A 23,334-nucleotide genomic window follows, 5' to 3' on the forward strand; every position below is an offset into this window, starting at 1 on the left:
TACACCGCTCCCTACTCCAGCACATAGCAGGCAGTATAATACACCGCTCCCTACTCCAGCACATAGCAGGCAGTATAATACACCGCTCCCTACTCCAGCACATAGCATGCAGTATAATACAACCGCTCCCTACTCCAGCACATAGCAGGCAGTATAATGACACCGCTCCCTACTCCAGCACATAGCAGGCAGTATAATACATCCGCTCCCTACTCCAGCACATAGCAGGCAGTATAATACACCGCTCCCGACTCCAGCACATAGCAGGCAGTATAATACAACCGCTCCCTACTCCAAGCACATAGCAGGCAGTATAATACACCGCTCCCTACTCCAGCACATAGCAGGCAGTATAATACACACCGCTCCCTACTCCAGCACATAGCAGGCAGTATAATACACCGCTCCCTACTCCCAGCACATAGCAGGCAGTATAATACACACGCTCCCTACTCCAGCACATAGCAGGCAGTATAATTACACCGCTCCCTACTCCAGCACATAGCAGGCAGTATAATACACCGCTCCCTACTCCAGCAACATAGCAGGCAGTATAATACACCGCTCCCTACTCCAGCACATAGCAGGCAGTATAATACACCGCCTTCCCTACTCCAGCACATAGCAGGCAGTATAATACACCGCTCCCTACTCCAGCCACATAGCAGGCAGTATAATACACCGCTCCCTACTCCAGGACATAGCAGGCAGTATAATACACCCGCTCCCTACTCCAGCACATAGCAGGCAGTATAATACACCGCTCCCTACTCCAGCACATAGCAGGCAGTATAATACACCGCTCCCTACTCCAGCACATAGCAGGCAGTATAATACACCGCTCCCTACTCCAGGCACATAGCAGGCAGTATAATACACCGCTCCCTACTCCAGCACATAGCAGGGCAGTATAATACACCGCTCCCTACTCCAGCACATAGCAGGCAGTATAATGCACCGCTCCCTACTCCAGCACATAGCGGCAGTATATAATACACCGCTCCCTACTCCAGCACATAGCAGGCAGTATAATACACCGCTCCCTACTCCACCACATAGCAGGCAGTATAATAAACCGCTCCCTACTCCAGCACAAAGCATGCAGTATAATACACCGCTCCCTACTCCAGGACATAGCAGGCAAGTATAATACACCGCTCCTACTCCAGCACATAGCAAGGCAGTATAATACACCGCTCCCTACTCCAGGACATAGCAGGCAGTATAATACACCGCTCCCTACTCCAGCACATAGCAGGCAGTATAATACACCGCTCCCTACTCCAGCACATAGCAGGCAGTATAATACACCGCTCCCTACTCCAGGACATAGCAGGCAGTATAATACACCGCTCCCTACTCCAGCACATAGCAGGCAGTATAATACACCGCTCCCTACTCCAGCACATAGCAGGCAGTATAATACACCGCTCCCTACTCCACCACATAGCAGGCAGTATAATACACCGCTCCCTACTCCAGGACATAGCAGGCAGTATAATACACCGCTCCCTACTCCACCACATAGCAGGCAGTATAATACACCGCTCCCTACTCCAGCACATAGCAGGCAGTATAATACACCGCTCCCTACTCCAGCACATAGCAGGCAGTATAATACACCGCTCCCTACTCCAGCACATAGCAGGCAGATAATACACCAGCTCCCACTACTCCAGCACATAGCAGGCAGTATAATACACCGCTCCCTACTCCACCACATAGCAGCAGTATAATACACCGCTCCCTTACTCCAGCACATAGCAGGCAGTATAATACACCGCTCCCTACTCCAGCACATAGCAGGCAGTATAATACACCGCTCCCTACTCCAGCCACATAGCAGGCAGTATAATACACCGCTCCCTACTCCAGCACATAGCAGGCAGTATAATACACCGCTCCCTACTCCAGCACATAGCAGGCAGTATAATACACCGCTCCCTACTCCAGGACATAGCAGGCAGTATAATACACAGCTCCCTACTCCAGCACATAGCAGGCAGTATAATACACCGCTCCCTACTCCACCACATAGCAGGCAGTATAATACACCGCTCCCTACTCCAGCACATAGCAGGCAGTATAATACACCGCTCCCTACTCCAGCACATAGCAGGCAGTATAATACACCGCTCCCTACTCCAGCACATAGCAGGCAGTATAATGCACCGCTCCCTACTCCACCACATAGCAGGCAGTATAATACACCGCTCCCTACTCCAGCACATAGCAGGCAGTATAATGCACCGCTCCCTACTCCAGCACATAGCAGGCAGTATAATGCACCGCTCCCTACTCCAGCACATAGCAGGCAGTATAATACACCGCTCCCTACTCCAGCACATAGCAGGCAGTATAATACACCGCTCCCTACTCCAGCACATAGCAGGCAGTATAATACACCGCTCCCTACTCCACCACATAGCAGGCAGTATAATACACCGCTCCCTACTCCAGGACATAGCAGGCAGTATAATACACCGCTCCCTACTCCACCACATAACAGGCAGTATAATACACCGCTCCCTACTCCAGGACATAGCAGGCAGTATAATACACCGCTCCCTACTCCAGCACATAGCAGGCAGTATAATACACCGCTCCCTACTCCAGCACATAGCGGGCAGTATAATACACCGCTCCCTACTCCACCACATAGCAGGCAGTATAATACACCGCTCCCTACTCCAGCACATAGCAGGCAGTATAATACACCGCTCCCTACTCCACCACATAGCAGGCAGTATAATACACCGCTCCCTACTCCAGCACATAGCAGGCAGTATAATACACCGCTCCCTACTCCAGCACATAGCAGGCAGTATAATACACCGCTCCCTACTCCAGCACATAGCAGGCAGTATAATACACCGCTCCCTACTCCAGGACATAGCAGGCAGTATAATACACCGCTCCCTACTCCAGCACATAGCAGGCAGTATAATACACCGCTCCCTACTCCAGCACATAGCAGGCAGTATAATGCACCGCTCCCTACTCCAGCACATAGCAGGCAGTATAATGCACCGCTCCCTACTCCAGCACATAGCAGGCAGTATAATACACCGCTCCCTACTCCAGCACATAGCAGGCAGTATAATACACCGCTCCCTACTCCACCACATAGCAGGCAATATAATGCACCGCTCCCTACTCCAGCACATAGCAGGCAGTATAATACACCGCTCCCTACTCCACCACATAGCAGGCAGTATAATACACCGCTCCCTACTCCACCACATAGCAGGCAGTATAATACACCGCTCCCTACTCCAGCACATAGCAGGCAGTATAATACACCGCTCCCTACTCCAGCACATAGCAGGCAGTATAATACACCGCTCCCTACTCCAGCACATAGCAGGCAGTATAATACACCGCTCCCTACTCCAGCACATAGCAGGCAGTATAATACACCGCTCCCTACTCCACCACATAGCAGGCAGTATAATACACCGCTCCCTACTCCAGCACATAGCAGGCAGTATAATGCACCGCTCCCTACTCCAGCACATAGCAGGCAGTATAATACACCGCTCCCTACTCCAGCACATAGCAGGCAGTATAATACACCGCTCCCTACTCCAGCACATAGCAGGCAGTATAATACACCGCTCCCTACTCCAGCACATAGCAGGCAGTATAATACACCGCTCCCTACTCCAGCACATAGCAGGCAGTATAATACACCGCTCCCTACTCCAGGACATAGCAGGCAGTATAATACACCGCTCCCTACTCCAGGACATAGCAGGCAGTATAATACACCACTCCCTACTCCAGGACATAGCAGGCAGTATAATACACCGCTCCCTACTCCAGCACATAGCAGGCAGTATAATACACCGCTCCCTACTCCAGCAGACAGAGAACAAATAACACAGCTGTCCTTCCTTTCTTCTTACCTGGTTTCATCAAATGAAGTAGCTCGATAAATGGAATCCGCTCATAGATGGGGGCTCTTCTGCATACTTGCTCATTTCCATCGTGCATTATTAGATCAACAATCTCCTGTATCCACGTAGTTCCTGAAGTTCAGGGGGAAAGCACAATTTTTCCTTAATCCCCCAAAAGTTGAGAGAATGCTCAAAATTTTAAGAGGTGTACCCCAACAAGCAGCAATAGAGCTTGTGATGGAAACTTAGAGAAGGTGACTGAGCTCATCATTCATCCCCAGATCTTAGCTGCCCATGTATCTCTGCTCCACTATTTCCCTACACAAACATCCCATCAAAGTGTCCCCAGGCCAATGATGGTACACTGCTCCTGGAGTACACCTACCTATATGTATATTGCACTTTGCTGGGACTCACCGGATTTGGGATATGTATCAATTAGAACGTCCCCCTCTCTGGCCTGAAAGTTCTGGATTTGCTCCCAATTTCTAGCAACATCCTCAGCCAGGGCCATGCCGCCCACCACAGTCAGCCTTCTCTGCATGGTTAGTCGCAACTGAGCTCTCTCCTGCTGGCACACAGGGTGATCCGTCCCTGGGTGGAGCTGTAACCAGAGGCAGGTAGAGCCTCACCCAGGCAGAAATATCATACCAAGGATTAACTATATGTATGCTGCATGTAACACCCCCCTCCCCTTCTTTATAATGCAAGTCTTTAGCAGGTTTATATGATGACATTGATAGAGAGCACCGCGCCAGATATAACCGGAGAGGGACTGTGCCAGATGTAACCAGAGAGGGACTGTGCCAGATGTAACCGGAGAGGGACTGTGCCAGATGTAACCAGAGAGGGACTGTGCCAGATATAACCGGAGACGGACTGTGCCAGATATAACCGGAGAGGGACTGTGCCAGATGTAACCAGAGAGGGACTGTGCCAGATATAACCGGAGAGGGACTGTGCCAGATGTAACCAGAGAGGGACTGTGCCAGATATAACCGGAGAGGGGCTGTGCCAGATGTAACCAGAGAGGGACTGTGCCAGATATAACCGGAGAGGGACTGTGCCAGATATAACCGGAGAGGGACTGTGCCAGATGTAACCGGAGAGGGACTGTGCCAGATGTAACCAGAGAGGGACTGTGCCAGATGTAACCGGAGAGGGACTGTGCCAGATGTAACTGGAGAGGGACTGTGCCAGATGTAACCGGAGAGGGACTGTGCCAGATATAACCGGAGAGGGACTGTGCCAGATATAACCAGAGAGGGACTGTGCCAGATATAACCGGAGAGGGACTGTGCCAGATGTAACCGGAGAGGGACTGTGCCAGATGTAACCAGAGAGGGACTGTGCCAGATATAACCAGAGAGGGACTGTGCCAGATGTAACCGGAGAGGGACTGTGCCAGATGTAACCGGAGAGGGGCCGTGCCAGATGTAACTGGAGAGGGACTGTGCCAGATGTAACCGGAGAGGGACTGTGCCAGATGTAACCAGAGAGGGACTGTGCCAGATATAACCGGAGAGGAACTGTGCCAGATGTAACCAAAGAGGGACTGTGCCAGATATAACCGGAGAGGGACTGTGCCAGATGTATCTGAAGAGGGACCGTGCCAGATGTAACCGGAGAGGGACTGTGCCAGATATAACCGGAGAGGGACAGTGCCAGATGTAACCAGAGAGGGACTGTGCCATATGTAACTGGAGAGGGACTGTGCCAGATGTAACTGGAGAGGGACTGTGCCAGATGTAACCAGAGAGGGACCGTGCCAGATGTAACCGGAGAGGGACTGTGCCAGATGTAACCGGAGAGGGACTGTGCCAGATATAGCTGTAGGGGGACTGTGCCAGATATAACCGGAGAGGGACCGTGCCAGATGTAGATGGAGAGGGACTGTGCCAGATGTAGATGGAGAGGGACTGTGCCAGATGTAACTGGAGAGGGACTGTGCCAGATGTAACCAGAGAGGGACCGTGCCAGATGTAACCGGAGAGGGACCGTGCCAGATATAACCAGAGAGGGACCGTGCCAGATATAACCAGAGAGGGACTGTGCCAGATGTAACTGGAGAGGGACTGTGCCAGATGTAACTGGAGAGGGACTGTGCCAGATGTAACCAGAGAGGGACCGTGCCAGATGTAACCGGAGAGGGACCGTGCCAGATATAACCAGAGAGGGACCGTGCCAGATATAACCAGAGAGGGACTGTGCCAGATGTAACTGGAGAGGGACTGTGCCAGATGTAACTGGAGAGGGGCCATGCCAGATGTAACCAGAGAGGGACTGTGCCAGATATAACCGGTGAGGGACCGTGCCAGATGTAACTGGAGAGGGACTGTGCCAGATGTAGCTGTAGAGGGGCCGTGCCAGATGTAACCAGAGAGGGACTGTGCCATATGTAACCGGAGAGGGACTGTGCCAGATGTAACTGGAGAGGGACTGTGCCAGATGTAACTGGAGAGGGACTGTGCCAGATGTAACCGGAGAGGGACTGTGCCAGATGTAACCGGAGAGGGACTGTGCCAGATGTAACTGGAGAGGGACTGTGCCAGATGTAACTGGAGAGGGACTGTGCCAGATGTAACTGGAGAGGGACTGTGCCAGATGTAACCAGAGAGGGACTGTGCCAGATGTAACCAGAGAGGGACTGTGCCAGATGTAGCTGTAGAGGGACCGTGCCAGATGTAACCGGAGAGGGGCCGTGCCAGATATAATCGGAGAGGGACTGTGCCAGATATAACCGGAGAGGGCCCGTGCCAGATATAATCGGAGAGGGACTGTGCCAGATGTAACTGGAGAGGGACTGTGCCAGATATAACCAGAGAGGGACTGTGCCAGATGTAACCGGAGAGGGACTGTGCCATATGTAACTGGAGAGGGACTGTGCCAGATGTAACCAGAGAGGGACTGTGCCAGATGTAACTGGAGAGGGACTGTGCCAGATATAACCGGAGAGGGACTGTGCCAGATGTAACCGGAGAGGGACTGTGCCAGATGTAACTGGAGAGGGACTGTGCCAGATGTAACCAGAGAGGGACTGTGCCAGATATAACCGGAGAGGGACTGTGCCAGATATAACCGGAAAAGGAACTGTGCCAGATGTAGCTGTAGGGGGACTGTGCCAGATATAACCGGAGAGGGGCCGTGCCAGATATAACCAGAGAGGGACTGTGCCATATGTAACTGGAGAGGGACTGTGCCAGATGTAACTGGAGAGGGACTGTGCCAGATGTAACCAGAGAGGGACTGTGCCAGATGTAGCTGGAGAGGGACTGTGCCAGATGTAACCAGAGAGGGACTGTGCCAGATGTAACCAGAGAGGGACTGTGCCAGATGTAACTGGAGAGGGACTGTGCCAGATGTAACCAGAGAGGGACCGTGCCAGATGTAACCGGAGAGGGACTGTGCCAGATGTAACCGGAGAGGGGCCGTGCCAGATGTAACTGGAGAGGGACTGTGCCAGATGTAGCTGTAGGGGGACTGTGCCAGATATAACCGGAGAGGGACTGTGCCAGATATAATCGGAGAGGGACTGTGCTAGATATAACCGGAGAGGGGCCGTGCCAGATATAACCGGAGAGAGGGGCCGTGCCAGATGTAACTGGAGAGGGACCGTGCCAGATGTAACCATAAAAGGGGCCGTGCCAGATGTAACTGGAGAGGGACTGTGCCAGATATAACCGGAGAGGGACTGTGCCAGATGTAACCAGAGAGGGACCGTGCCAGATGTAACTGGAGAGGGACTGTGCCAGATGTAACCAGAGAGGGACCGTGCCAGATGTAACTGGAGAGGGACTGTGCCAGATGTAACCATAAAAGGGACCGTGCCAGATGTAACCGGAGAGGGACTGTGCCAGATGTAACCGGAGAGGGACTGTGCCAGATATAACCAGAGAGGGACCGTGCCAGATGTAACCGGAGAGGGACCGTGCCAGATGTAACCGGAGAGGGACTGTGCCAGATGTAACTGGAGAGGGGCTGTGCCAGATGTAACTGGAGAGGGACTGTGCCAGATATAACCGGAGAGGGACTGTGCCAGATATAACTGGAGAGGGACTGTGCCAGATGTAACCGGAGAGGGGCCGTGCCAGATGTAGCTGGAGAGGGACTGTGCCAGATGTAACCGGAGAGGGACTGTGCCAGATGTAACTGGAGAGGGACTGTGCCAGATGTAACCGGAGAGGGACTGTGCCAGATATAACCGGAGAGGGACTGTGCCAGATGTAACCAGAGAGGGACTGTGCCAGATATAACCGGAGAGGGACTGTGCCAGATGTAACCGGAGAGGGACTGTGCCAGATGTAACCAGAGAGGGACTGTGCCAGATATAACCGGAGAGGGACTGTGCCAGATATAACCGGAGAGGGGCCGTGCCAGATGTAACCGGAGAGGGACTGTGCCAGATGTAACCAGAGAGGGACTGTGCCAGATGTAACCGGAGAGGGACTGTGCCAGATGTAACCAGAGAGGGACTGTGCCAGATATAACCGGAGACGGACTGTGCCAGATGTAACCGGAGAGGGGCTGTGCCAGATGTAACTGGAGAGGGACTGTGCCAGATGTAACCAGAGAGGGACTGTGCCAGATATAACCGGAGAGGGGCTGTGCCAGATGTAACCAGAGAGGGACTGTGCCAGATATAACCGGAGAGGGACCGTGCCAGATATAACCGGAGAGGGGCTGTGCCAGATGTAACTGGAGAGGGACTGTGCCAGATGTAACCAGAGAGGGACTGTGCCAGATGTAACCAGAGAGGGACTGTGCCAGATATAACCGGAGAGGGACTGTGCCAGATATAACCGGAGAGGGACTGTGCCAGATGTAACCAGAGAGGGACTGTGCCAGATATAACCGGAGAGGGACTGTGCCAGATGTAACCGGAGAGGGACTGTGCCAGATATAACCGGAGAGGGACTGTGCCAGATATAACCGGAGAGGGGCCGTGCCAGATGTAACCGGAGAGGGACTGTGCCAGATGTAACCAGAGAGGGACTGTGCCAGATATAACCGGAGAGGGACTGTGCCAGATGTAACCGGAGAGGGACTGTGCCAGATGTAACCGGAGAGGGACTGTGCCAGATATAACCGGAGAGGGACTGTGCCAGATGTAACCGGAGAGGGACTGTGCCAGATATAACCGGAGAGGGACTGTGCCAGATATAACCGGAGAAGGGCCGTGCCAGATGTAACCAGAGAGGGACTGTGCCAGATGTAACCAGAGAGGGACTGTGCCAGATATAACCAGAGAGGGACTGTGCCAGATGTAACCGGAGAGGGACTGTGCCAGATGTAACCGGAGAGGGACTGTGCCAGATATAACCAGAGAGGGACTGTGCCAGATGTAACCAGAGAGGGACTGTGCCAGATATAACCAGAGAGGGACTGTGCCAGATATAACCGGAGAGGGGCCGTGCCAGATGTAACTGGAGAGGGACTGTGCCAGATGTAACCGGAGAGGGACTGTGCCAGATGTAACCAGAGAGGGACTGTGCCAGATATAACCGGAGAGGAACTGTGCCAGATGTAACCAAAGAGGGACTGTGCCAGATATAACCGGAGAGGGGCCGTGCCAGATGTATCTGAAGAGGGACTGTGCCAGATGTATCTGAAGAGGGACCGTGCCAGATGTAACCGGAGAGGGACTGTGCCAGATATAACCGGAGAGGGACAGTGCCAGATGTAACCAGAGAGGGACTGTGCCATATGTAACTGGAGAGGGACTGTGCCAGATGTAACTGGAGAGGGACTGTGCCAGATGTAACCAGAGAGGGACCGTGCCAGATGTAACCGGAGAGGGACTGTGCCAGATGTAACCGGAGAGGGACTGTGCCAGATATAGCTGTAGGGGGACTGTGCCAGATATAACCGGAGAGGGACCGTGCCAGATGTAGATGGAGAGGGACTGTGCCAGATGTAACTGGAGAGGGACTGTGCCAGATGTAACTGGAGAGGGACTGTGCCAGATGTAACCAGAGAGGGACCGTGCCAGATGTAACCGGAGAGGGACCGTGCCAGATATAACCAGAGAGGGACCGTGCCAGATATAACCAGAGAGGGACTGTGCCAGATGTAACTGGAGAGGGACTGTGCCAGATGTAACTGGAGAGGGGCCATGCCAGATGTAACCAGAGAGGGACTGTGCCAGATATAACCGGTGAGGGACCGTGCCAGATGTAACTGGAGAGGGACTGTGCCAGATGTAGCTGTAGAGGGGCCGTGCCAGATGTAACCAGAGAGGGACTGTGCCATATGTAACCGGAGAGGGACTGTGCCAGATGTAACTGGAGAGGGACTGTGCCAGATGTAACTGGAGAGGGACTGTGCCAGATGTAACCGGAGAGGGACTGTGCCAGATGTAACCGGAGAGGGACTGTGCCAGATGTAACTGGAGAGGGACTGTGCCAGATGTAACTGGAGAGGGACTGTGCCAGATGTAACTGGAGAGGGACTGTGCCAGATGTAACCAGAGAGGGACTGTGCCAGATGTAACCAGAGAGGGACTGTGCCAGATGTAGCTGTAGAGGGACCGTGCCAGATGTAACCGGAGAGGGGCCGTGCCAGATATAATCGGAGAGGGACTGTGCCAAATATAACCGGAGAGGGCCCGTGCCAGATATAATCGGAGAGGGACTGTGCCAGATATAACCGGAGAGGGACTGTGCCAGATGTAACTGGAGAGGGACTGTGCCAGATATAACCAGAGAGGGACTGTGCCAGATGTAACCGGAGAGGGACTGTGCCATATGTAACTGGAGAGGGACTGTGCCAGATGTAACCAGAGAGGGACTGTGCCAGATGTAACTGGAGAGGGACTGTGCCAGATATAACCGGAGAGGGGCCGTGCCAGATATAACCAGAGAGGGACTGTGCCAGATGTAACTGGAGAGGGACTGTGCCAGATATAACCGGAGAGGGACTGTGCCAGATATAACCGGAAAAGGAACTGTGCCAGATGTAGCTGTAGGGGGACTGTGCCAGATATAACCGGAGAGGGGCCGTGCCAGATATAACCAGAGAGGGACTGTGCCATATGTAACTGGAGAGGGACTGTGCCAGATGTAACTGGAGAGGGACTGTGCCAGATGTAACCAGAGAGGGACTGTGCCAGATGTAACCAGAGAGGGACTGTGCCAGATGTAACTGGAGAGGGACTGTGCCAGATGTAACCAGAGAGGGACCGTGCCAGATGTAACCGGAGAGGGACTGTGCCAGATGTAACCGGCGAGGGGCCGTGCCAGATGTAACTGGAGAGGGACTGTGCCAGATGTAGCTGTAGGGGGACTGTGCCAGATATAACCGGAGAGGGACTGTGCCAGATATAATCGGAGAGGGACTGTGCTAGATATAACCGGAGAGGGGCCGTGCCAGATATAACCGGAGAGAGGGGCCGTGCCAGATGTAACTGGAGAGGGACCGTGCCAGATGTAACCATAAAAGGGGCCGTGCCAGATGTAACTGGAGAGGGACTGTGCCAGATATAACCGGAGAGGGACTGTGCCAGATGTAACCGGAGAGGGACCGTGCCAGATGTAACTGGAGAGGGACTGTGCCAGATGTAACCAGAGAGGGACCGTGCCAGATGTAACTGGAGAGGGACTGTGCCAGATGTAACCATAAAAGGGACCGTGCCAGATGTAACCGGAGAGGGACTGTGCCAGATGTAACCGGAGAGGGACTGTGCCAGATATAACCGGAGAGGGACCGTGCCAGATGTAACCGGAGAGGGACCGTGCCAGATGTAACCGGAGAGGGACTGTGCCAGATGTAACTGGAGAGGGGCTGTGCCAGATGTAACTGGAGAGGGACTGTGCCAGATATAACCGGAGAGGGACTGTGCCAGATATAACTGGAGAGGGACTGTGCCAGATGTAACCGGAGAGGGGCCGTGCCAGATGTAGCTGGAGAGGGACTGTGCCAGATATAACGGAGAGGGACCGTGCCAGATGTAACCGGAGAGGGACTGTGCCAGATGTAACTGGAGAGGGACTGTGCCAGATATAACGGAGAGGGACCGTGCCAGATGTAACCGGAGAGGGACCGTGCCAGATATAACCAGAGAGGGACTGTGCCAGATATAACCGGTGAGGGACCGTGCCATATGTAACCGGAGAGGGACTGTGCCAGATGTAACTGGAGAGGGACTGTGCCAGATGTAACCAGAGAGGGACTGTGCCAGATATAACCGGTGAGGGACCGTGCCATATGTAACCGGAGAGGGACTGTGCCAGATGTAACTAGAGAGGGACTGTGCCAGATGTAACTGGAGAGGGACTGTGCCAGATGTAACTGGAGAGGGACTGTGCCAGATATAACCGGAGAGGGGCCGTGCCAGATGTAGCTGGAGAGGGACTGTGCCAGATGTAGCTGGAGAGGGACTGTGCCAGATGTAACTGGAGAGGGACTGTGCCAGATGTAACTGGAGAGGGACTGTGCCAGATGTAACCAGAGAGGGACTGTGCCAGATATAACCGGTGAGGGACCATGCCATATGTAACCGGAGAGGGACTGTGCCAGATGTAACTAGAGAGGGACTGTGCCAGATGTAACTGGAGAGGGACTGTGCCAGATGTAACCGGAGAGGGACTGTGCCAGATGTAACTGGAGAGGGACTGTGCCAGATGTAACTGGAAAGGGACTGTGCCAGATGTAACTGGAGAGGGACTGTGCCAGATGTAACCAGAGAGGGACTGTGCCAGATGTAACCAGAGAGGGACTGTGCCAGATGTAGCTGTAGAGGGACCGTGCCAGATGTAACCGGAGAGGGGCCGTGCCAGATATAATCGGAGAGGGACTGTGCCAGATATAACCGGAGAGGGGCCGTGCCAGATATAATCGGAGAGGGACTGTGCCAGATATAACCGGTGAGGGACTGCGCCAGATATAACCGGAGAGGGACTGTGCCAGATGTAACTGGAGAGGGACTGTGCCAGATGTAACCAGAGAGGGACTGTGCCAGATGTAACTGGAGAGGGACTGTGCCAGATATAACCGGAGAGGGACTGTGCCAGATGTAACTGGAGAGGGACTGTGCCAGATATAACCGGAGAGGGACTGTGCCAGATATAACCGGAGAGGGACTGTGCCAGATGTAGCTGTAGGGGGACTGTGCCAGATATAACCGGAGAGGGGCCGTGCCAGATATAACCAGAGAGGGACTGTGCCATATGTAACTGGAGAGGGACTGTGCCAGATGTAACCGGAGAGGGACTGTGCCAGATGTAACCAGAGAGGGACCATGCCAGATGTAACCGGAGAGGGACTGTGCCAGATGTAGCTGGAGAGGGACTGTGCCAGATGTAACCAGAGAGGGACTGTGCCAGATGTAACCAGAGAGGGACTGTGCCAGATGTAACTGGAGAGGGACTGTGCCAGATGTAACCAGAGAGGGACCGTGCCAGATGTAACCGGAGAGGGACTGTGCCAGATGTAACCGGAGAGGGGCCGTGCCAGATGTAACTGGAGAGGGACTGTGCCAGATGTAGCTGTAGGGGGACTGTGCCAGATATAACCGGAGAGGGACTGTGCCAGATATAATCGGAGAGGGACTGTGCCAGATATAACCGGAGAGGGGCCGTGCCAGATATAACCGGAGAGGGGCCGTGCCAGATGTAACTGGAGAGGGACTGTGCCAGATGTAACCATAAAAGGGGCCGTGCCAGATGTAACTGGAGAGGGACTGTGCCAGATATAACCGGAGAGGGACTGTGCCAGATGTAACCAGAGAGGGACCGTGCCAGATGTAACTGGAGAGGGACTGTGCCAGATGTAACCAGAGAGGGACCGTGCCAGATGTAACTGGAGAGGGACTGTGCCAGATGTAACCATAAAAGGGACCGTGCCAGATGTAACCGGAGAGGGACTGTGCCAGATGTAACCGGAGAGGGACTGTGCCAGATATAACCAGAGAGGGACCGTGCCAGATGTAACCGGAGAGGGACCGTGCCAGATGTAACCGGAGAGGGACTGTGCCAGATGTAACTGGAGAGGGGCTGTGCCAGATGTAACTGGAGAGGGACTGTGCCAGATGTAACTGGAGAGGGACTGTGCCAGATATAACCGGAGAGGGACTGTGCCAGATATAACTGGAGAGGGACTGTGCCAGATGTAACCGGAGAGGGACTGTGCCAGATGTAACTGGAGAGGGACTGTGCCAGATATAACCGGAGAGGGGCCGTGCCAGATGTAGCTGGAGAGGGACTGTGCCAGATGTAGCTGGAGAGGGACTGTGCCAGATGTAACTGGAGAGGGACTGTGCCAGATGTAACTGGAGAGGGACTGTGCCAGATGTAACCAGAGAGGGACTGTGCCAGATATAACTGGTGAGGGACCGTGCCATATGTAACCGGAGAGGGACTGTGCCAGATGTAACTAGAGAGGGACTGTGCCAGATGTAACTGGAGAGGGACTGTGCCAGATGTAACCGGAGAGGGACTGTGCCAGATGTAACTGGAGAGGGACTGTGCCAGATGTAACCGGAGAGGGACTGTGCCAGATGTAACTGGAGAGGGACTGTGCCAGATGTAACCGGAGAGGGACTGTGCCAGATGTAACCAGAGAGGGACTGTGCCAGATGTAACTGGACAGGGACTGTGCCAGATGTAACCGGAGAGGGGCCGTGCCAGATGTAACTGGAGAGGGACTGTGCCAGATGTAACTGGAGAGGGACTGTGCCAGATGTAACCAGAGAGGGACTGTGCCAGATGTAACTGGAGAGGGACCGTGCCAGATGTAACCGGAGAGGGACTGTGCCAGATGTAACCAGAGAGGGACTGTGCCAGATGTAGCTGTAGAGGGACTGTGCCAGATGTAACCGGAGAGGGGCCGTGCCAGATATAATCGGAGAGGGACTGTGCCAGATATAACCGGTGAGGGACTGCGCCAGATATAACCGGAGAAGGGCCGTGCCAGATATAACCAGAGAGGGACTGTGCCATATGTAACTGGAGAGGGACTGTGCCAAATGTAACCAGAGAGGGACTGTGCCAGATGTAACTGGAGAGGGACTGTGCTAGATATAACCGGAGAGGGACTGTGCCAGATATAACCGGAGAGGGGCCGTGCCAGATGTAGCTGGAGAGGGACTGTGCCAGATATAACCGGAGAGGGGCCGTGCCAGATGTAACTGGAGAGTGACTGTGCCAGATGTAACTGGAGAGGGACTGTGCCAGATGTAGCTGGAGAGGGACTGTGCCAGATGTAACTGGAGAGGGACTGTGCCAGATGTAACCGGAGAGGGACCGTGCCAGATGTAACCGGAGAGGGGCCATGCCAGATGTAACTGAAGAGGGACTGTGCCAGATGTAACTGGAGAGGGACTGTGCCAGATGTAACCGGAGAGGGACCGTGCCAGATGTAACCGGAGAGGGACCGTGCCAGATGTAACCAGAGAGGGACCGTGCCAGATGTAACCAGAGAGCGGCCGTGCCAGATGTAACCGGAGAGGGACAGTGCCAGATGTAACCGGAGAGGGACCGTGCCAGATGTAACCGGAGAGGGACTGTGCCAGATGTAGCCAGAGAGGGACCGTGCCAGATGTAACCGGAGAGGGACCGTGCCAGATGTAACCAGAGAGGGACCGTGCCAGATGTAACTGGAGAGGGACTGTGCCAGATGTAACCAGAGAGGGACCGTGCCAGATGTAACCAGAGAGGGACCGTGCCAGATGTAACCAGAAAGGTACCGTGCCAGATGTAACCGGAGAGGGACTGTGCCAGATGTAACCAGAGAGGGACTGTGCCAGATGTAACCGGAGAAAGGACTGTGCCAGATGTAACCGGAGAAAGGACTGTGCCAGATGTAACCAAAGAGGGACCGTGCCAGATGTAACCAGAGAGGGACCGTGCCAGATGTAGTGGGAGAGGGACCGTGCCAGATGTAACCGGAGAGGGGCCTGCCAGATGTAGTCGGAGAGGAACCGTGCCAGATGTAGCCAAAGAAAGGACCATGCCAGACGTAACCAGAGAGGGGCCATGCCAGATGTAACCGGAGAAAGGACCGAGCCAGATGTAACCGGAGAGGGACCGTGCCAGATGTAGCTGGAGAGGGACCGTGCCAGATGTAACCGGAGAGGGGCCTGCCAGATGTAGTCGGAGAGGAACCGTGCCAGATGTAGCCAAAGAAAGGACCATGCCAGATGTAACCAGAGAGGGGCCATGCCAGATGTAACCGGAGAAAGGACCGAGCCAGATGTAACCGGAGAGGGACCGTGCCAGATGTAGCTGGAGAGGGACCGTGCCAGATATAACCGGAGAGGGGCCGTGCCAGATGTAACTGGAAAGGGACTGTGCTAGATGTAACCGGAGAGGAACCGTGCCAGATGTAACCGGAGAGGGACCGTGCCAGATGTAACCGGAGAGCGGCCGTGCAAGATGTAGCAGCAGAGGGAACGTGGCAGATGTAACCAGAGAGGAACCGTGCCAGATGTAACCGGAGAGGGGCTGTGCCAGATATAACTGGAGAGAGGCCATGCCAGATGTAACCAGAGAGGAACCGTGCCAGATGTAACCGGAGAGGGGCCGTGAAAGATGTAACCGGAGAGGGACTGTGCCAGATGCAACTGGAAAGGAACTGTGCCAGATGTAACCGGAGAGGGAGCGCGCCAGATGTAACCGGAGAGGGACCGTGCCAGATGTAACCGGAGAGGGACCGTGCCAGAGAGGGACCGTGCCAGATGTAACCAGAGAGGAACCGTGCCAGATGTAACCGGAGAGGGGCCGTGCCAGATGTAACCGGAGAGGGGCCGTGCCAGATGTAACCGGAGAGGGGCCGTGCCAGATGTAACCGGAGAGGGGCCGTGCCAGATGTAACTGGAGAGGGGCCGTGCCAGATGTAACCGGAGAGGGGCCGTGCCAGATGTAACTGGAGAGAGGCCATGCCAGATGTAACTGGAAAGGGATAGTGCCAGATGTAACTGGAAAGGGATAGTGCCAGATGTAACCGGAGAGGAACTGTGCCAGATGTAACCGGAGAGGAAGCGCGCCAGATGTAACCGGAGAGGAACTACGCCAGATGTAGCCAGAGAAAGGACCATGCCAGATGTAACCGGAGAAAGGACCGTGCAAGCTGTAACCGGAGAAAGAACCGTGCCAGATGTAACCGGAGAGGGACTGTGCCAGATGTAACTGGAGAAAGGACCGTGCCAGATATAACCGGAGAAAGAACCGTGCCAGATGTAACCGGAGAAAGAACCGTGCCAGATGTAACCAGAGAAAGAACCGTGCAAGATGTAACCGGAGAAAGAACCGTGCCAGATGTAACCGGAGAAAGAACCGTGCAAGATGTAACCGGAGAAAGAACCGTGCCAGATGTAACCGGAGAAAGAACCGTGCAAGATGTAACCGGAGAAAGAACCGTGCCAGATGTAACCGGAGAAAGAACCGTGCCAGATGTAACCGGAGTATATACAATTTACAGATGCTATACTCAAAGGGGGAAAGAGGGTATACAAACATCAGACACACAAAGGGCCAAAAGTTCACAAGGGCTTCTGCTTTTGGGAAAGACACCCCCCTCCTCTCCCAAATATCTAATTACAATAAATTTTTTATTACGCAAACTAAAATAGTAGGTGAGAAGAATTTTAAAAACACTCCCTACACCTCTGGAGAAAAATACAGATAAAACCTGTCCCTGCAGGGATCCGTAAGGAAAATTGGTCACTATAGGACCATGAGACCAGAATGTCCACTTATAATATAATAACAAAATCATGACACTGATCTAATCCGTGCGAATAGAGGATTGGCCAGCGCTCCTCAAGGAACTGACAATAACGATAAGCATTCACATAGAACTGTTCGCACTAGGGATGGCACTGTGCTAGTATGTTCAAACTACTGATATCTGTAATATTATCTATATAATCCACATGTAGCTATCTGCTAAACTGTGATGTAGCTACCATAGAGGCAGGACAGGCAGCTGCTATGGGCCCCATGCAGGAGGGGAGGGGGGGGGGGGGGGAGTTGTGCACAGGGAAGATAAGAGTGTCCTTCTGCTTAATCGCTCAGGTACTGCAGTGTGTAAGTGACCCAGTGTTTCCTTCTTTTTTTTTTGTGCTGCAGCATGTGAGGTTTGTGTCACACACTGCAGTACATAAAGGGTTAAGCAAAAGGGAGTCTGCTCCTGCACCTATGGATTTAACCGGGCTCCAACTGCCATTGTCTCTCTGCTCTGCCAGTCACTTTTGTAGCTGCTTCTGCCTCTGGTCACAAGAGATTTTACCGAGCATATTGGCGTAGGTTTCTTTATCATTTTTCTGTGTGCAAAATCATGTTCAGCCGACCTCGAGTCCGTGCCCCCTCCCCACCCCCTCTCCGCCCCCCTGGAGCAAGCAGCATAAACTGGGCTGATGTGAAAAATTTTATTTTTTGCTAATAAATTCATTTGCATCTGCCCATTTTATGCAGAACTTTTTCGGTTGATAAAACCCTCCTATATGTGGTAACAGTAATTAAGTGGACAGCCCCGGCTGGGATCCGTCTATAGATTCACAGTAAGCTGCAGTCTGATTACAAGACTACTGTAACTATATGGCCATTAGCTAAGCAATGCCCCATCAGTATATAAGATATCAGTCAGTGTAACCCGACTGTATGCCAGCGTCAGCACAATCATTAGCAACACTGCATAAGCCGCAATTATTCTGTAATATGCACAGTAAATATTGTATCTATATTACAGAACTGTGGGCCAAGCGATTGTAACAACTCAGTCAGTCGTAACAATTAGAGATGAGCGAGTAGTACTCGATCAAGAAGGTATTGGATGGAATACTACGCTATTCGAAATACTCGTTTTCGATCGAGCCTCTGACCGAATACCCAGTAAAAATTTGATTTCCCTCCCTTCTTCCTTGGCGCCTTTTTTGGACCAATAACTATGCAGGGGGGTGTTAGAGGCCCTAGGAGCACGCTGGCATCGTGAGAACAGCGTCTACAGTCATTGGCTGGCGTACTCATGTGACCTCCAGAGTAGTGATGAGCGAATAGTGAAATATTCAAATATTCGATATTCATACGAATATCTCCCGAATTTTCGATCCCATTAAAGTCTATGGGAACAAGTATTCGATTATTGAAAAACATCTATTCGACCACTTGGGGGTAAAAACCGGAAGCTGGGGGATTTGAACGCTTATCGAATATTTATCAAATATTCGGCAAACTATTCGATAATATTCGATAGATCATCATCGAATACCTTACTATTTGTTCGAATATCTACTCGATCCAACAGTATTCGCTCATCACTACTTCAGAGTATAAAAACTCGGAACTTACTGCTCGTCGTCTGACGCCATGTTGGACCTAGTCAGGGAGACAGGCTGCTGCAGGAAAGACCACAAAAGCCCTTGTTAAGGCTACTAGAAGACACAGCTACCTGTACAGCAGCTGCTTTATTCACACAGACAGGCAGCTGATGTGTATTATTCTCACAGACAGGCAGCTGAGGTGTATTATTCTCACAGACAGGCAGCTGGTGTGTATTATTCTCACAGACAGGCAGCTGATGTGTATTATTCTCACAGACAGGCAGCTGATGTGTATTATTCTCACAGACAGGCAGCTGATGTGTATTATTCTCACAGACAGGCAGCTGATGTGTATTATTCTCACAGACAGGCAGCTGATGTGTATTATTCTCACAGACAGGCAGCTGATGTGTATTATTCTCACAGACAGGCAGCTGAGGTGTATTATTCTCACAGACAGGCAGCAGGTGTGCATTATTCTCACAGACAGGCAGCTGATGTGCATTATTCTCACAGACAGGCAGCTGAGGTGCATTATTCTCACAGACAGGCAGCTGAGGTGCATTATTCTCACAGACAGGCAGCTGAGGTGTATTATTCTCACAGACAGGCAGCTGAGGTGTATTATTCTCACAGACAGGCAGCTGAGGTGTATTATTCTCACAGACAGGCAGCTGAGGTGTATTATTCTCACAGACAGGCAGCTGAGGTGCATTATTCTCACAGACAGGCAGCTGAGGTGTATTATTCTCACAGACAGGCAGCTGAGGTGTATTATTCTCACAGACAGGCAGCTGATGTGTATTATTCTCACAGACAGGCAGCTGATGTGTATTATTCTCACAGACAGGCAGCTGATGTGTATTATTCTCACAGACAGGCAGCTGATGTGTATTATTCTCACAGACAGGCAGCTGATGTGTATTATTCTCACAGACAGGCAGCTGATGTGTATTATTCTCACAGACAGGCAGCTGATGTGTATTATTCTCACAGACAGGCAGCTGATGTGTATTATTCTCACAGACAGGCAGCTGATGTGTATTATTCTCACAGACAGGCAGCTGATGTGTATTATTCTCACAGACAGGCAGCTGATGTGTATTATTCTCACAGACAGGCAGCTGATGTGTATTATTCTCACAGACAGGCAGCTGATGTGTATTATTCTCACAGACAGGCAGCTGAGGTGTATCAGCAGGTGTGCATTATTCTCACAGACAGGCAGCAGGTGTGCATTATTCTCACAGACAGGCAGCAGGTGTGCATTATTCTCACAGACAGGCCGCTGAGGTGTATTATGGTGCGTTTACACGAAATGATAATTGGCCCGATCGTACAATTAACGATGGAGTACCGGTAAGATATATCAGACGGAAAAAACGTTTTGTGATCGCGCGCCCGGCTCGCCCCCCCCCCACTCGCAGCCCGGCCCCCTGCTCATCTGCAGGCCGGCCCCACGGTCAACCACAGCCCCCTTCGCCGCCCCGATCGCCTACCCCACCTCCAAATTTGGCTCTGTCCATGCCAATGTAGAGGAAAGGTGGTTTAAAAAAAAAACTTATATTAAAGCGTAACTCTCATTTCAGGTAATTTTTTTGAAAACATTAGATACCAACAGTTCAAGCGATTTTAAGAAACTCTGTAATAGGTTTTATAAACCAAAAGAGTTTCCTTCTGTAGTGAAAAAGCAATCTCCCAGCCTCCCCCCTCACTGCAGAAGAAGCAGGATTTCTGTCTCCATTATGTGGCTATGGAGAGGGGAGGGGCTGTGAGGAGTGAGTGAGCACGGAGCAGTCCTGCACAGCACAACACCCTGCAATCTTCTCTCAGTAAGTTCATAGATAAGCACTAACCTTTCTGACCCCAGAATCCAGCATTTTAGGTGCCCAGAGAGTCTACAAACAGCTGACCTTCATATCTCCTCTTCCTGCTCCCTCAGCCCCTCCCCCCTTGTAACAGGGAGACATAATTTTCATGTCTCTTTTCAGTTTGCATACATGTGTGCATTTATGTATATAGATATATATGTATGTATATATACACATACATTTAGACATACCTATACCTATTGATTACTGTGTTATATCTATGTGTATCATATTTGTATAGATTAGCTGGCCGTGTATGGCTGTGTGTGTAACCCATTGTAGTTTTGTGTGACCCCATATGTAAACATTCCCTTTGTTGTCCATGTGTTTGTGTAAACTAACCTACCTATTTCCCTTGTTCAGCTGTGCGCCTCCCTGATAGCATTAACAATGGAGGATACAATTGGTGGTGTAACAACTGTTTCACCAGCTGGACCTATTCTGCCTTATTATCTAGCTGCTCAGTTCTGGGAAACTCTTACCACTACCAGAAATGGTTATGAACTAGTCCCCTCACCCCTAGTAAAATCAGTATAAAAACTCCTAGTTTGGTACAGTCAGGAGCCTCAACTGGAACAGAACTGCTACCAGAGCGCTGTGTCCAGCCAGACTGCCGATTCCACTTCTGGGCCACATGACCTTGTGGAGGGGGCTCCCCAGACTGACCTCAACTCATTTTCATCACCGAAGCCAAGTATAATAAACATTTTCCCTACTTTTTCATTAATTGTCTAGTCCTTCATTATACAGTATCTAGGTTAAAAATATCCAATTGGATACACCTCTCAATAAGGATAGAATGGAGAGTAGAACCCGTCTTCACTGGCTTTTTCGTAATGAAGACGTGTTTGCCTGATAATGCACAGATAAGTCGGGGGGGGGGGGGGGGGGGGGGGGGAGGCTTCTCGGATGTGTCTCCATACACTACACACAGGAGAGCTGCAACCCTGTCTCTCCATACACTACACACAGGAGAGCTGCACCCCTGTCTCTCCATACACTACACACAGGAGAGCTGCAACCCTGTCTCTCCATACACTACACACAGGAGAGCTGCACCCCTGTCTCTCCATACACTACACACAGGAGAGCTGCACCCCTGTCTCTCCATACACTACACACAGGAGAGCTGCACCCCTGTCTCTCCATACACTACACACAGGAGAGCTGCACCCGTCTCTCCATACACTACACACACAGGAGAGCTACACCACTGTCTCTCCATACACTACACACAGGAGAGCTACACCCGTCTCCATACACTACACACACACACACACACAGGAGAGCTGCACCTGTCTCTCCATACACTACACACAGGAGAGCTGCACCCATCTCTCCATACACTACACACACACACAGGAGAGCTACACCCGTCTCTCCATACACTACACACAGGAGAGCTACACCCGTCTCTCCATACACTACACAGACACAGGAGAGCTACACCCGTCTCTCCATACACTACACACAGGAGAGCTGCACCCGTCTCTCCATACACTACACACACACACACACACAGGAGAGCTACACCCGTCTCCATACACTACACACACAGGAGAGCTACACCCGTCTCTCCATACACTACACACAGGAGAGCTACACCCGTCTCTCCATACACTACACACACAGGAGAGCTACACCCGTCTCTCCATACACTACACACACAGGAGAGCTACACCCGTCTCTCCATACACTACACACACAGGAGAGCTACACCCGTCTCTCCATACACTACACACACACACAGGAGAGCTGCACCTGTCTCTCCATACACTACACACAGGAGAGCTGCACCCATCTCTCCATACACTACACACACAGGAGAGCTACACCCGTCTCTCCATACACTACACACAGGAGAGCTACACCCGTCTCTCCATACACTACACACACACAGGAGAGCTACACCCGTCTCTCCATACACTACACACAGGAGAGCTGCACCCGTCTCTCCATACACTACACACAGGAGAGCTGCACCCGTCTCTCCATACACTACACACACACACACAGGAGAGCTACACCCGTCTCTCCATACACTACACACAGGAGAGCTGCACCCGTCTCTCCATACACTACACACAGGAGAGCTGCACCCGTCTCTCCATACACTACACACACACACACAGGAGAGCTACACCCGTCTCTCCATACACTACACACACACACACACACAGGAGAGCTGCACCCGTCTCTCCATACACTACACACACACACACACACAGGAGAGCTACACCCGTCTCCATACACTACACACACAGGAGAGCTACACCCGTCTCTCCATACACTACACACAGGAGAGCTACAC

At 52.2% G+C, this 23,334-nt stretch overlaps 1 protein-coding gene across 1 annotated transcript in view; it reads right to left on the reverse strand.

Annotated features, from left to right (window-relative positions):
* The window catches only part of LOC138802473 (sulfotransferase 1C4-like), a 38,638-nt gene extending 34,151 nt beyond the window's left edge, over nucleotides 1–4,487 (reverse strand). Inside the window, exons 1-2 of the mRNA XM_069985837.1 lie at nucleotides 4,317–4,487; nucleotides 3,909–4,031 (exon numbers count right to left, since the gene is read on the reverse strand). Coding sequence (XP_069841938.1) covers nucleotides 3,909–4,031; nucleotides 4,317–4,443 — 250 coding nt within the window. The 5' untranslated portion in view covers nucleotides 4,444–4,487. The remainder of the gene's footprint in view (nucleotides 1–3,908; nucleotides 4,032–4,316) is intronic.
* Between the last annotated feature and the right edge of the window lie 18,847 nt (nucleotides 4,488–23,334).

The sequence above is a fragment of the Dendropsophus ebraccatus genome, chromosome 10 (genome assembly GCF_027789765.1).
Source record: "Dendropsophus ebraccatus isolate aDenEbr1 chromosome 10, aDenEbr1.pat, whole genome shotgun sequence".
Classification (NCBI taxonomy): Eukaryota; Metazoa; Chordata; class Amphibia; order Anura; family Hylidae; genus Dendropsophus; species Dendropsophus ebraccatus.